The following is a 16,400-nucleotide window of genomic DNA, read 5'->3' as shown; positions in this document are numbered from 1 at the left end:
CTTGACCTGGGTGGTGATTATGAAAGTATATTTGCTTTGTGGTAATCTACTGAGCTGTATACTTACGCTATACTTTTCTACATGTAAGTTATTCAATAAACAAGGTTAAACAATAATACAACATGTTAAGATACATATGCAACTGATGTTTTGGGGAAACTAATCTAGATATTTTAATAACGCAAATGTTGTCCATGACTATGATGCAGTTCCTCCCAAAAGCTTTCTCAGGATATATCATAAGAGACAGAACATCTATATAATATTATCCAATGCTTTCTTTTTAAGTCTTCAAAGTCAGGTCACATCTGAGGTAAAACATTCAATTCTTATCATCCTCTGAGCATACTGACAAACTGGCATGAGACCACAGAAGGCAACTAAGATAATAATAACTATTCTGGGGGCTGGGGGGAAGCAGATATTACATTAAGTTCCTATATATTTGAAAGGCTTTCTCATAAAAGAAAACTAGAAGCCGGGCGCGGTGGCTCAAGCCTGTAATCCCAGCACTTTGGGAGGCTGAGGAGGGCGGATCACGAAGTCAAGAGATCGAGACCATCCTGGTCAACATGGTGAAACCCTGTCTCTACTAAAAATACAAAAAATTAGCTGGGCATGGTGGCACGTGCCTGTAATCCCAGCTACTCAGGAGGCTGAGGCAGGAGAATTGCCTGAACCTAGGAGGCGGAGGTTGCGGTGAGCCGAGATCGCGCCATTGCACTCCAGCCTGGGTAACAAGAGCGAAACTCCGTCTCAGAAAAAAAAAAAAAAAGAAAACTAGAATTTTGTTAAATCAAGTACATTAAAACTTAGAAAAAGTACATTTAGTTAAACATAAGAAAAAAAATTCTATTAGCTAGAACTGCCAAAATGATAAGACTAGACATTTCAATTTTTTCTTTTCTCTTTTCTTTTTTTGAGATGGGATCTCACTTTGTCACCCAGGCTGGAGTGCAGTAGCATGATGTCTCAGCTCACAGCAAACTCCACCTCCTAGGCTCAAGTGATCCTCCCACATCAGTCTCCTGAGTAGCTGAGACCACAGGCACATAGCACCATGCCCTACTAATTTTTTATATTTCTGGTAGAGACAGGGTTTTGCCATGTTGCCCAGCTTGGTCTCAAACTCCTAAGCCCAAGTGATCCACCTGCCTCAGCCTCCAAAGTGCTGGGATTATAGGCCTGTGACACCACACTCAGCCTCAACTTTCTTTCTTTCTTTTTTTTCTGAGACGGAGTTTCGCTCTTGTTACCCAGGCTAGAGTGCAATGGCGCAATCTCGGCTCACCGCAATCTCCGCCTCCTGGGTTCAGGCAATTCTCCTGCCTCAGCCTCCTAAGTAGCTGGGATTATAGGCATGCACCACCATGCCCAGCTAATTTTTTTTTGTATTTTTAGTAGAGACGGGGTTTCACCATGTTGACCAGGATGGTCTCCATCTCTTGACCTTGTGATCTGCCCGCCTCGGCCTCCCAAAGTGCTAGGATTACATCAACTTTCTTAAAAGCAAACTTGCTTCAAGATATTTAGGCAGTATGAAAATTAAAGGTTAAGATCATGAATGTTATGTTGTTTCTGGAAACATGAAGATGAAGCAGAATACTCTTGAAACAAGTATGGATAAAAGAGAATGGTTGCTGTAATATTTTTAATGAAAGGCCACACTCATTGGAGCTCAAATCCTAGTTTCCCACTTCCTTATGAGATCCTGAGCAGATCACTGAACTTCTCTGTAATTTCCTAATAGAGATATGAGAATAATATCTATTCATCATATGATTACTTATTCCACAAGTATTTATTTAGTACCTACTCACTGCCAAGGAAAGCAAAATATTGCCAGCAAGCCACTAGAAGCTAGGAGAGGGGCATGCAACATACATTTTCCCTCACAGCCCCCAGAAGGAAATAATCTGCCAACATTCTGACTGATCTTGGACTTCTAGCTTCCACAACTATGAGAAAATAAATTGCTGATGTTTAAGCCAGCCAGTTTACGATATTTTATTAAATGGTTCCAGTAAACTAATACAGTATTTGACAATATAAACATACATTAACTTTCTACTGTGAAGATTGATATTAATCATGTTAATAACAGATATGAAACTCCTAGAAAAATATTTTCATGAAATATTATTACCATTTATAGTTAACACAGTAACTTTTAGATAGTAACTTAAAATATAACAATATTGGAAACAGCACTTACATATTTTGAAGTTAAACTTGCAGCACTTATATTAAAGAAGGTTGCATTCGATTCTGCAGCTACTGCTTTAGCCTTTAAAAATCACAAGAGCAAATATTAAATTAGTTCATGTCTTGCTTTTAAAAGATAACCATATTTATAGATTTAAGTACTAGAAAAGATTCTCTAAAAATTTAAGCTATGGGCCGGGTGCAGTGGCTCACAACTGTAGTCTCAGCACTTTGGGAGGCCAAGGCGGGCAGATCAGTTGAAGCCAAGAGTTTGAGATCAGCCTGGCCAACATGATGAAACCCCGTCTCTACTAAAAATACAAAAATTAGTCAGGCGTGGTGGTGCACGCCTGTAATTCCAGCTACCTGGGAGGCTGAGGTGGCACAATTACTTGAACGCAGGAGGAAGAGATGGCAGTGAGCCAAGATCACGTCACTGTACTCCAGCCTGGGTGATAGAGCAAGACTCTGTCTAAAAAAAAATATCATTAAAAAATAAAAATGCGGAGGGGGGAGGGGCACAAAAAAATAAAAAATAAAAATGTAAGGTATGATACAATCCCCAATATATGGCAATCAATGTGTTTCTTTCTTAGCAATGAGGACAGGTTACAGAAAGAGCTGTGCTTTTTCTACTCTCTTCCTGAGAGATAATGAGAGAAATTTTAAAAAAAGAGAGTGTTATTCTCCTCTTCTTAGGTATACAAAGATAACTGCTTTGAGAAACACAAACATCTTAGGAAAAGCTACTCTTTCCCTATTAGTTTTTTCCATCCAGAAGAGCTATGCAGAGGAAAGAGGTATCCAGATCCTGATAAAAAATTCTAGCAAAAGAATACTTAAAAAAAAAAAAAAAAAGCTTCTGCATTGATAACGAAGCTCTTTATAACCAAAAAAAAAGCTATAACATACTGATTATTTAAATAAAGTTGTATGATAGTAGAAGCAAAAATCAAAGGTTAGAAAGACACTCAATATCGTAAGGTAAACTCTTCCAAAGTAAAAATTTTAATATTTAATTTACAAAAAATGACAATTACACTGTCAAATTTAACCAACCAAAAACACATTACTGAGATAATACTTATGGTTTTCCAGCTACTTCTATATTGAAAAGTAATTGAAAAACTTAAAAGAAGCCTATCAGCCAGATGCAGTGGCTCATGCCCGTAATCCTAGCACTTTGGGAGGCCCAGGTGAGAGGATAGCTTGAGGCCCAGAGTTTGAGACCAGCCTAGCCAATATGGCGAAATCCTGTCTCTACCAAAAATACATAAATTAGACAGGTGTGGTGGCGTGTGCCCATAATCCCAGCTACTCAGGAGGGTGAGGCACAAAAATCGCTTGAACCCAGGAGGCGGAGCTGAGATCACTCACAAACAAACAAACAAAAATGTATCATAGCAAAAAAGAAAATCATAAATAATAGACTCAGGAACAAGATGAAGTTTCTTTTTTCATGTTATCCCAAATATCTTAATAGAAAACTCAAATTTGAAGAGAACTCTTACCAGCATTGTCTTTCCATTCCCAGGTGGACCAAAGAGTAACAGTCCTCTGGCAGGAGCTCTAAGCCCTGTGAACAACTTAAAAATAAATGCTTTAGTTTACAACTATGATTCTAGAGACATTTTAAGTACTATGTGTCATCTAAAAAGCATCCTTTTCAGTAGCATCCTCCCAAACAGAGCTGTCCACAACTTTAAAGGAAACACATAATCATAAATTAGTGTAATAATTAAAAACAGCTGGGTGTGGTGACGCACACCTATAATCCTAGCACTTTAGGGGGCCAAGACAGGAGGATCATGTGAGCCCAAGAGTTCAAGACCAGCCTGGGCAACATAGGGAGACTCTACTTCTACAAAAATTAAAAAAAAAAAAAAAAAAAAAATTAGCAGGGTGTGCTGGATTGCCTGTGCTCCCAGCTACTCAGAAGGCTGAGGTAGGAGGATTACTTGAGCTTGGGAGGCCAAGGGTACAGTGAGCTTTGATCTCGCCACTATACTCCGGCCTCAATGACAGAGTGAGACCCTGTCTCAGAAAAATAAAGGAAATAAAACCAACTCCTTTGTGATAATATTGAAAGCAGACTGCTTAAACAAGACACATTGAACAGAGGCATGTTTCCCTACTTAGAAATCGCACCAAAATAATACTAAATGAATAAAAAAATATAAATCTTCCAAACAAAAATAGAAAAGAAGGTAACACAATAAATTCCCATAAAATGGAGAACTGATAATGTGTGGTAAATCATTTAGCAGAGCTTAAAATCTAAATGTCTACTTGTGAAGGGATACCTAGATACAAGAAGCATGCTGACGTGAACAAAATTCTCAGGAAGGTTCAAAAATTGGAGGCATCAGGCACTACAGAAAGCAGTAGTAAGGCAGGCAGCCAAAAACAGAGGAACTGATTGAAAGTTGGTATGAGGAACTCCCCACCAAAGGCAGTCAAGCAGGCACCAACCACCACCAAAGCAGGAGGCAGGAGCTTTATTCTCTAAAAAAATAAGTTAGAGTCTCCAGACTTAGGGACACTAGGCATGACAAGAGTCACAGGTGGAGGCCCAGACTGACAACACCTCACCTACACTTATTAAACAACAGTGAATGTATACATACTTTTAAGTTGAATCATATGAAATGGCTAATATCCAACTTAAAAAAAAAAGTCTACTTTTTTTCAGTGATTTTACGTTTGCAGAAAATTGAGCAGAAAGTACAGAGTTCCCATATAACCTCTCATTCCTTTCCAATTTCCCCTAATCTGAGTATCTTGTATTAGTGTAGTACTAATGAAAAATGACATATTATTAACTGAAGTCCATAGTTTACAGTAAAGTTCACTCTTATGTTTGACATTCTATGGATTTTGACAAAGGTATAATGACACGTATCTACCATTAGATTATCATAAAGTACAGTTTCACTGCCCTAAAAATCCACTGTGCTCCACCTATTCCTCTCTCCCTGTCTTCCTTGGCAACCACTGATCTATTTACTGTCTCCATAGTTTTGCCTTTTCCAAAACATCGTATCATCAGAATCTTACAGTATATAGCCTTTTCAGATTGGCTTCTTTCAATTTAGCAATATGCATTTATGGTTCCTCCATTTTTTTTTCTGGCTTGATAGATCATTTTTTAAATTGCTGAATAATACTCGATTACACGGATATATCACAGTCTGTTTATCCATTCACCTACTTATGGATGGCTTGGTTGCTTCCAAATTTTGGCAACTATGAATAATGCTGCTAGAAACATTCACATGCAGGTTTTTGAGTGGAGGTACATTTTAAACTTATTTGGGTAAATACCGAGGAGTAAGACTGCTGGACCATATGGTAAGAGTTTTGTAAGAAACTGTCAAACCGTCTTTAGTTTTGTAAAAAACTCTCAAACTATCTTCCAAAATGGTTCTATTTTAGATTTCCATCAGCAATGAATGAAAGTTTCTGCTGCACCAAATTCCCTGCCAGAATTTGGTGTTGTCAGTGTTTTAGATTTTGGCCATTCTAATAGAGGTGTGGAATAACTTACCGTTGTTTTAATGTACAATTTCCCCAATGACATGATGTTGAGCATATATTCTTATCCTTGTTTGTCATTTATCTACCTTCCTTGGTGAGGAGATGTCTGTTCAGATATTTTGCCCATTTATTAACTGGGTTGTATCTTTTCTTATTGTTGAGTTTTTGTTTTTTTTTTGAGATGGAGTTTCACTCTTGTTACCCAGGCTGGAGTGCAAAGGCACGATCTTGGCTCACTGCAACCTCCGCCTCCTGGGTTCAGGCAATTCCCCTGCCTCAGCCTCCTGAGTAGCTGGGATTACAGGCACGTGCCACCATGCCCAGCTAATTTTTTATATTTTTAGTAGAGACGGGGTTTCACCATGTTGACCAGGATGGTCTCGATCTCTCGACCTCGTGATCCACCCGCCTCGGCCTCCCAAAGTGCTGGGATTACAGGCGTGAGCCACCGTGCCCGGCTTATTGTTGAGTTTTAAAAGTTCTTTGTATTTTCTGGATACTGGTCCTTTATCAGATAATGAATTTTGTAAAGTCTCCCATTCTGCTGCTTGTCTTTTCCTTCTCTTAACAGCATCTTACAGAGAGCAGTTTTTTTTTTTCTGGAGGAGGAGTCTTGCTCTGTCACCAGGTTGGAGTGCAGTGGGGCAATCTCGGCTCACTGCAACCTCCACCTCCTAGGTTCAAGCGATTCTTCCACCTCAGCCTCCTGAGTAGCTGGGACCACAGGCATGTGCCACCACACCCAGCTAATTTTTGTATTTTTAGTAAGATGAGGTTTCACCATGTTGGCCAAGATGGTCTCAATCTCTTGACCTTGTGATCCGTCCACTGCAGCCTCCCAAAGTGCTGGGATTATAGGCGTGAGCCACCGCGCCCAGCCAGAGCAGAAGTTTTTAATTCACAGTTCAACGTATTTATTTTTTCTTTCAAGGATCATGTTTTGGTATTGTACCTGGGAAGTCACTGCCAAACCAAACATTTTTCTCCTATGTTATCCTCTAGAAGTTCCAGTTCACATGTTACATTCAGGTCTGTGATCCATTTAAGTTAACTTTTGTGAAAGTTGTCAGGTCTGTGTCTAGATTAATTTAAAAAAAAAATTTTTTTTTTGAGTCAGAATCTTGCCCTATTGCCTAAGCTGGAGTGCAATGGTAAGATCTCGACTCACTGCGACCTCTGCCTCCTGGGTTCAAGCAATTCTCCTGCCTCAGCCTTCCAAGTAGCTGGGATTACAGGCATGTGCCATTATACCCAAATAATTTTTTGTATCTTTAGTAGAGATGGGGTTTCACCATGTTGGCCAGGCTGGTCTCAAACTCTTGACTCAGAATCCCAAAGTGCTGGGATTAGCTGGTGAGCCATCACACCAGGCCATCTAGATTAATTTTTTTGCATGTGGATATCCATTTTTCCTATAACACTTGTTGAAAAAGCTATCTTTTCTCTATTGAATTGTCTTTGTTCCTCTGCCTAGGATGAGCTGACTTTACCTGTGTGGGTCAATTTCTAGGCTCTCTGTCCAGTTCTACTGATTTGTCTATTCTTTTGCCAATGACACGCTGTCTTGATTAATGTAGCTTTACAGTAAGTCTTGAAGTTGGGTAGTTTCAGTTCTCTGACTTTCTTTTTCAACACTATATTGGCTGCTTTGGGTCTTCTGCCTTTTCATATAAACTTTAATTAGTTTGTCAGCACTCACAAAATAACTGTCTGGGTTTTGATCGGGACTGCACTGAATCTATTTATAAACTTGGGAAGAACTGACGTCTCAATAATATTTAGTCTCCCTATCTATTTACTTGGACTATCTCTTAATTTACTTAGCTCTTTGATTTCTTTCATGAGTGTTGTAATTTTTCTCATATAGACGTACAACAAACTTTGTTAGAATTTTTTTTTGAGACAGAGTTTTGTTCTTGTTGCCCAAGCTAGAGTGCAATGGTGCCATCTCAGCTCACTGCAACCTCCACCTGCCAGATTCAAGCGATTCTCCTGCCTCAGTCTCCCAAGTAGCTGGGATTACAGGCACATGCCACCATGCCCGGCTAATCTTTTTTTCGTATTTTTAGTAGAGATGGGGTTTCACCCTGTTGGCCAGGCTGGTCTTGAACTCCTGACCCTGGGTGATCCACCCACCTTGGCCTCCCAAAGGGATGGGATTACAGGCATGAGCCACCACTACTGGCCACTTTGTTAGAATTATACTTATGTATTTCATTTGATTAGTGTTAATATGAATGGTATTGTATTTTAATTTCAAATTCCAGTTGTTCACTGCTGGCATATGAAAAAGCAATTGACTTTTGTATATTAACTTTGTATTCTACACCTTGTCATAATCACTTATTAGTTCTTGGAGCCCTTTTTTTTGGGGGTCCTTGGGATTTTCTACATAAACAATTATGTTACCTGCAAACAAAGATATTCATCTTTATTTTTTATTTTATTTATTTATTTATTTATTTTGAGACAGAGTTTCACTCTTGTTACCCAGGCTGGAGTGCAACAGTGCGATCTCGGCTCACCGCAACCTCTGCCTCCTGGGTTCAGGCAATTCTCCTGCCTCAGCCTCCTGAATAATTGGGATTACAGGCACACGCCACCATGCCCAGCTAATTTTTTGTATTTTTAGTGGAGACGGGGTTTCACCATGTTGACCAGGATGGTCTCGATCTCTTGACCTCATGATCCACCCACCTAGGCCTCCCAAAGTGCTGGGATTACAGGCTTGAGCCACGGCGCCCAGCCATCATCTTTTTTTAAAAAATATATATATAGATGGGGCCTCACTACGTTGCCCAGCCTGATCTCGAATTCCTGGGCTCAAGCAATCTTCCTGCCTTGGCCTCTGAAAGTGCTGGGATTATAGGTGTGAGCCACCATGCTGAGCCTTCAACTGTTTTTGACCCATAAAAACAGTAATTTCAGGTCAGGTGCAGTGGCTCATGCCTGTAATCCCAGCATTTTGGAGGGGCTGAGGCAGGTGGAATCACCTGAGGTCAGGAGTTTGAGACTAGCCTGGCCAGCATGGCAAAACCCCGTCTCTCATTAAAATACAAAAATTACCCAAGTATGGTGGCATGTGCCTCTAATCCCAGCTACTTGGGAAGCTAAGACATGAGAATTGCTTGAACCTGGGAGGCAGAGGTTGCAGTGAGCCAAGATCATGCTAATGCACTCCAGCCTGGACAATACAGTGAGACTCTGTCTCAAAACAAACAAAACAAAACAAAACCTAGTAATTTACACATGGCTCAACCTAACAGAAAACAAAGTCCTCTCCTCCCACCCATTTTCTGGAACACCAATAGTCAAACTTGTATTCTCCAAGAAAGAGACTAGAAAATTCTTTTCTAGAGAAGCTAAATAACCCCATAAAAAAAGGCTGACAGCTACAGTCATTTGGAGAAACCTAAATAAACAGTAGGTTTGCTGCTTGATCATCCTGTGATTAATGGGCTCTCACTAGCATCAATCTTTACTTATTTACAGCACAGCGTCCTAATCAACTTTTTTATTCCCTGGTAATATAAGTGGACAACCATAATAACCATACAATTGAGAGAACCTTCCAACATGAAAAGAGCTTAAGGCAAAAAGAAAAAAGGAGGAATCTGGAAGAAACAGATAATACAGTAAACAGAAGAAGACTTCACAAAAGCTCTTAAGAGACATAAAAAATATTGCATTTATGAAATAAGAATAGGGCCAGGCACAGTGGCTCATGCCTGTAATCCTAGCACTTTGGGAGGCCGAGGAGGGCAGATCACCTGAGGTCAGGAGTTCAAGATCAGCCTAGGCAACATGGCCAGATGTGGTGGCAGATGCCTGCAATTCCAGCTACTTGGGAGGCTGAGGCAGGAGAAAAGCTGAACCTGGGAGATGGAGGTTGCAGTGAGCTGAGACTGCACCACTGTACTCCAGCCTGGGTGACAAGAGCGAGACTCCTTGTGAAAACAGGGAGGGTGGAAGGAAGAAAGGAAGGATGGAAGGAAGGGAGAGAGGGAGGGAAGGGACGGGGGAGGGAAGGGAAGGGAAGAGAGGGAAGGATGGGGAGGGAGGAAGGAAGGGAGGGAGGGAAAGAAAGAAATGTACAAGAGGGAAAAAGAAAAAGAAAATGCATGAAGTATATCATTGTAAAATATCAGAAGAGGAGGATAAAGAGAAGATCCAAAAAGCTTTGGGAAACAGAAATAAGAAGTCCAATGCTATCCTGATTCCTGACCTTTTGTCTTTAATACAAAGTAACACTGACAGGTAGAAGACAATAGATAATGCCTTCCTAATACTAAGGGGAAAATAGTTTCCAACTTAAATATTGACATCCAGTCAAATTATTAATAAGAGAAGACAGCAGAATAAAGATATTTTCAAAACTATAGCGTCTCGGCCGGGCGCGGTGGCTCAAGCCTGTAATCCCAGCACTTTGGGAGGCCGAGGCGGGTGGATCACGAGGTCAAGAGATCGAGACCATCCTGGTCAACATGGTGAAACCCCGTCTCTACTAAAAATACAAAAAATTAGCTGGGCATGGTGGTGTGTGCCTACAATCCCAGCTACTCGGGAGGCTGAGGCAGGAGAATTGCCTGAACCCAGGAGGCGGAGGTTGCGGTGAGCCGAGATCGCGCGATTGCACTCCAGCCTGGGTAACAAGAGCAAAACTCCGTCTCGGGGGAAAAAAAAAAAAAAAAAAACTATAGCGTCTCAAAAATTCCCTCACACATGCATGCATTTTCTGTTACTGGAAGACGTAGCCATCAAAATGAGAAAATAAATCATGAAATGGAAAACATGGAATTTAAAAAACAGGAGATTAAGAAAGACAGGAAAAAAGGAAAAGGAAATTCTCATCATGGTAGTGAAGACAGATCAGAGAACAACCACTTTGAAAGAGGCATAGAGAGCATCTGGTCTTGAATGAACAGAAGAAGGTGGTTCCAGGAAAAGGCATTCTGGAAAAAAAAAAAAAAAAAAAAGACCTGAGTTAACAGGTTTTTAGATTGGTTTGGCCATGTGGAAATTAGATTGAAATGGAAAAGAAGAATTAACATAAGCTGGATATTCTAGTTAGAAAAAAAAGAAAAAAGAAAAAGAATTATTAATCAATGAAAATGAAGAAAATGAAAAAACAACACAATTATTTACTCTGGGGGAAAAAAGGCTATACAAGGGAAAAATAGTACACTACTTGGCTTGGTAGTGAATAATATTTAAAAGCACTAAATATTCACTGCACTCCAGCCTGAGCAAGAAAAAGTGGGAGGACAGGAGTAGGAGGTGTGTGGTATGATGGAGCTAAGGGTTCATTTACTATGACATAAAGTTAATAGATTTGAAAAGGAACAAAAATTAAGAAATGTCTTTATAAGATTATTATTCAAAGAGAGGCAAGTTCTACAATTTTTGGAAGAAAAAAGGCTTATGTTTAAGCTGGTATATGAAAGATAACAACCTATTTATAAATTTATGGAAATTTTTGTAATCTCAGCTATTTGGGAGGCTGAGACAGGAGGATTGCTCAAACCTAGGAGTTTGAGACCAGCATAGGGAACACAGCAAGATTCTGTCTAAATTTAAAAAAAAAAAAAAAAAAGAGAGAGAGAAAAATTCATGGAAATTTTAGCGATAGAGGAGAGCTTTTAAAACCGGAGAACAATCACATTCTTCTATAAATCTCAAAGAATCACATTTAAGCAGCAAAAGAACAAAATAAGAAATATAAGCCTCAAAATGATAGACAAGCCGCACAGGATATGGAAGAGATCTATGAAATGAGGACAGAAGAATACATGCTTTCTTTGTAAAAGATTTGAGAAAAATATTTAGACAGATCACTGTAGTATACTTTAAAATGTAGTCCTGCTTTTATTTATTACTGAGAGGGCATGTTTTATTTCCTGCTGTATAGTTTGAGTTTTTTCCCAAGGATTAATATTTGCAACTTTATAAATTATGTTTAATGTTAAAATATAATTAAAAACATGGTCCTATGTGATTGAAGGGAGATGGAGAAGCTTTTCAATATCCCCTTCCAGGGCTATGGCATCATGAATGAGCAAGAATTAAAGCACTTGTTTTAAGTAATTCTGAGAACAATCTAACTCAAGTGAGTATCTTTAGTATTACCTCTTTAAAACAAGTTTTAGTGTTAGATGACTAATTATGATTCTGTGTTTCTGCAATGAAATAAAAATTCCAGTATATTCAAGAACGTCTGCCACCCACCTTCCTGATCTAACCTAATAATGTCTCTATTATGGTCCATGCAAGCTTCCTACCATGGGGAATCAGGAATAAAGCTGATTTTTTTTGTACAATGGAGGCATGTTATGTAAATTTTACCCATTCACAGGTTTAACATGATTCATTTTGTGAGTCTATTGTGAAAAGCTAAGCTAGAGCAATAATATCCCTTTCTTGGAAATCTGAACTGTAGGAAAAAAATGTTCTATTTGGCAGGTGTGGTGATGTACAGACAAGTGGTACCAGGATATGAACCTTGAGACTTGGCTATATCACAGATCTTGCTCTTCCTTATGTGTCAATTTACTAAGTTTAGTAAGGTTTCTGCCCCTCCTGAGGTCAGGTTATTCAACCTCATTTGAAGTAACTCTCAACTGCCATTTGTATGTTATTATAGCTTCTTAATTGCACACTATGTCACTACCATGAAAATATGCCTAAATTCAAATTCACATGTTACTTACTATTTTAGATATGTTCTCTACAGGCCTGGGTAAAGCAAAAGCTGAATGACTTTCCTAGCATAGCCTAAATATTTCCTTAGTATTACCTTCACAATTTTACATACACTTTCTACCCTAAAAACCATGTCCCTTAATAAATGATAAAACCCACATTTAAGAATTAGGTGGCAGCTATAGCACTGAAGAGGCAGCTCTAATTTTAGAAACATTTCGTAGGTCCACCACTTAACTGAAATCTTGAGCACGTCACTTTAGCTCTTAGGACTAGTTTCTTTATCAATGAATGGACCAGGTGAGTGCTAAGATCCTTTTCAGGTCCATAATTACGTAAATCCTCCTTCAGCAAGCTTTTTTCCCCTCACTATTTAGTCTACAGCATTTATTACTCTTATATAACACTCCAGCAAAATGTTAGCTCAACATGTAAGATATGTTTCCCAAAGTGTGACGCGAGGGGGTATATGACATAAATCCAGTTCACATAATGGCAAATGTTATTTTAATAATTCTCTAATTATTTTATTGGGTATTAGCAAAAACCTAACTAGCATATCAAATCAGTGATTTTATGTACTTAGAATGAGTAATAAGTAAAATAGACTTGAAAAATATTCAGTAAGTTCTAGTACAGTTTGTACTCACTCACAAGTGATAAACACCATGAAGGTAGTATATAAATGACTAGAGTATGGAAAAATACAGCCATACAACCTTTGCACATTCATTTAATAATGTACCTACCACCATGTGCCACACAACTGTATTTCCACTAGATGTTGTAGATAGGTCTGTTTAAGATTTTAATGTTAACAGTGAAATAACTGTGACCCAGATTTATTTTTTGCAATACTATTGGAACAGCACTAAATACAACATCTGTGAACTGGAAACATTCACAACGGTGCAAAGTATGGAAAACCAAATATTTATTATCGACTCCAAGATTACCTATATTCCTTAATGAGTTATAAAACATGGGGTGGAAGATTAGGTTCCTACTCATCATTTAATGGCTCTATCTACTTTGATGACTTAATATCCTTAAAAATAATTCTTATAAAAATTGTTCTTCAGGTCAGGTGCAGTGGCCCCTCCCTGTAATCCCAGTACTTTGAGAGGCCAGGGCAGGCAGATAACCTGAGGCCAGGAGTTTGAGACCAGCCTGGCCAACATAGTGAAACGCTGTCTCTATTAAAAACACAAAAATTAGCCAGGTGTGGTGGTGCACGCCTGTAGTCCCAGCTACTTGGGAGGCTGAGGCACAAGAATCACTTGAACCCAGAAGGAAGAGGTTGCAATGAGCTGAGATTGCACCACTGTACTCCAGCATGGGCAACAAGAACAAAACTCTGTCTCAAAAAAAAAAAAAAAAAAAAAAAAAAGTTCTTCAAACTTATAAAGAATTATTCTGCCTTAATTCCTCTTTTCTCCAGTATAATTTCTTTCTTTTTAAAAATAATCTTAGAAAATAAAAAGACAAGAAAAAAAATAATCTTAGAAAAACTTTCTCATAAAGTACTTATCAGTCTCACACTGGTATTTAGCCTTAGATGGAGTTTATCACACACTTTGGGCTGCATTCCCAAGCAATCCAACTCTGGGAAAACTCATTGTGTCAGAGGGCACTACCTGCCTGATTTCCTTCTCTTAATTTTATTTATTTTTATTTTTGAGATAGAGTCTCGCTCCACCACCCAGGCTGGAGTGCAGTGGTGCCATCTCGGCTCACTGCAACCTACACCTCCTGGTTCAAGAGATTCTCCTGCCTCAGCCTCCCCAGTAGCTGGGACTATAAGCGTGCATCACCACGCTAGGCTAGTTTTTGTACTTTCTCTTAATTTTAAATCTCTCTCACCTTGGTATCAAAATTTGACTAGATGTAGTGGCGCACACTTGCAATCCCAACACTTCGGGAGGCCAAGACAGGTGGATCATTTGAAGTCAGGTGTTCAACGCCAGCCTGACCAACGTACTGAAACCCCATCTCTACAAATATATATATTATACTATAGATATCTATATTTATATACATTTTTATTTATATGTATATATATTTATATACATATAAATAAATATACAAAAATTAGCCAGGCATAGTGGTGAATGCCTGTAATCCCAGCTATTCAGGAGGCTGAGGCAGGAGAAGTGCTTAAATCCTAGAGGCAGAGGTTGCAGAGAGCCAAGATCATGCCACTGTACTCCAGCCTGGGCGACACAGTGAGTGAGACTCTGTCTTCAAAACAAAACAAAATTACACCATATTACCCACTTTTCCTAAAAATATAAAAGGATTGGAAATTAGGAACTCATATCCATTTTCCTAGTCTATAATAACTTTTCAACATCAACTGTTAATGTTTTGTCTTTTTAAAAACATTAAATCTACTGTTACTTTATATGAATTATTCTAGTATAGCCCAAATATTTCTTTACTACTACTACTATGGATTCAGTAATAGATGGTATTACAGAAAATGATAAAATAAAGTTCTTACCTCAGGCCTCAGAGAAGGAAGAATAACAATTTCTTGCAATGCTTGCTTTGCCAAGTCTTGACCAGCTATATCATCAAATTTAACAGCTGTTCCACTAAGAAACAAGATCTCAGTTAGTTCTACAATACAAATAGGACCCAGTTATTACAAGATAAAGCCTAAGCCCTAAGACATAGTTATTTTATATAACTGTTAAACTATAGTTAAATCAGTAATAGTTTTCTACATTTATAATAATTAAAAACTATCATTAAAATTATGTAAACCAGACAAGGTATTTATTATCTATTTCACTTATGACATGTTTTCTAAGTAAAACTGAAAAATAAAAAGTATAAAACATTTAGATGGCAAAACTTACTTGTCCACAATTTCATTCATTATAAGGTTAGCAAGGTTGCTGTCCACATTCCTAAAATTCTTCAAGTCTTTTTTCTTACGAGCAGTAGTTGTAGGGGTAGAAGGTTTATTTGTCCTATTTGTTTTTGGAGTACCCTTAGAGGTTACAAAATTTTAATGTGAAAATACAACCTAATATTTATACTTTTCATAAATAAGTTAAAGTTCACAGGATTTAAGCTTTAAAAATAGGAAAAAAGGGTATAAAAATCCAGAAATTGTACATTTACCTGAAGATACAACTTGTATTCACTAGGGAACTATATTTGGCACAATGCCAGTTATAGAGGATTTTTATCCAGAGATTTAGTTTTCACAAAATAAAACAAATTTTAACCCATGTTAGAATAATGACAAAACTCTAGGTATGTTACTGTTACAAAACATTTACATAGAATAAAATAATTTTTAAAATAAATTTAAAATAAAATATATAGCATTACATAAAACAGACTGGGTAAGCAAAACTTAATATTAAATGTCTAATGAAGCCCAAAAAAAGTTTTATGGCAAGTTGCCCTGTGAATTTTTTAAAAAATTAACTTTATGGAAACATATCGATTCTCTAAAGCATTACAAAGTACCTACAATAAACTTAAGCAAGTGTAGTAACTTAAAAATGTTTCTATTTGCAAAAACACAGCAATTAAAGTTACTGTTCCAGAATACCTTATGAGTGACAGGTACAGGACCAGATCCCTGTTTCACTCCAGAAACCATGGATAAACCACTGCAACTAGGTGCTCTATGGTGGCCTGAAAGGCCTGCAGATCCAGTTTTCATAACTGTTTTTGAACGAGGCAGTGAATTACTAGTGTGTGTTAAGGGGTCTTTTCTTTTTGGAACAGCTCCACTTTCTGAAAGGAAAAAGTAAAACCATTGTGATTAGAAAATTGTGGCTGAACATAAAGACAAACAAACATTTGTAAAACCAAGGTAATAATATATTTTTAAATTCAAAAATATTTCACAATAAGATTTCTTTTTTTTTTTTTTTTTTGAGATGGAGTTTCGCTCGTTACCCAGGCTGGAGTGCAATGGCGCGATCTCGGCTCAC

General features: G+C 38.1%; 1 protein-coding gene across 4 annotated transcripts in view; it reads right to left on the bottom strand.

Annotated features, from left to right (window-relative positions):
• Positions 1-16,400, bottom strand: part of SPAST (spastin) — an 84,858-nt gene that overhangs the window by 26,529 nt on the left and 41,929 nt on the right. For all 4 annotated transcript variants that reach the window (XM_039479039.2, XM_039479034.2, XM_039479033.2 and 1 more), the window contains 5 exons: positions 16,013-16,200; positions 15,306-15,439; positions 14,945-15,038; positions 3,717-3,791; positions 2,216-2,287 (listed from right to left, as the gene is read on the bottom strand). In XM_039479039.2, coding sequence (XP_039334973.1) covers positions 2,216-2,287; positions 3,717-3,791; positions 14,945-15,038; positions 15,306-15,439; positions 16,013-16,200 — 563 coding nt within the window. The remainder of the gene's footprint in view (positions 1-2,215; positions 2,288-3,716; positions 3,792-14,944; positions 15,039-15,305; positions 15,440-16,012; positions 16,201-16,400) is intronic.

The sequence above is a fragment of the Saimiri boliviensis genome, chromosome 1 (assembly GCF_048565385.1).
Source record: "Saimiri boliviensis isolate mSaiBol1 chromosome 1, mSaiBol1.pri, whole genome shotgun sequence".
Taxonomy (NCBI): domain Eukaryota; kingdom Metazoa; phylum Chordata; class Mammalia; order Primates; family Cebidae; genus Saimiri; species Saimiri boliviensis.
Note: the sequence above shows the minus strand (reverse complement) of the source record. Positions and strands in the feature narration are given on the sequence as shown.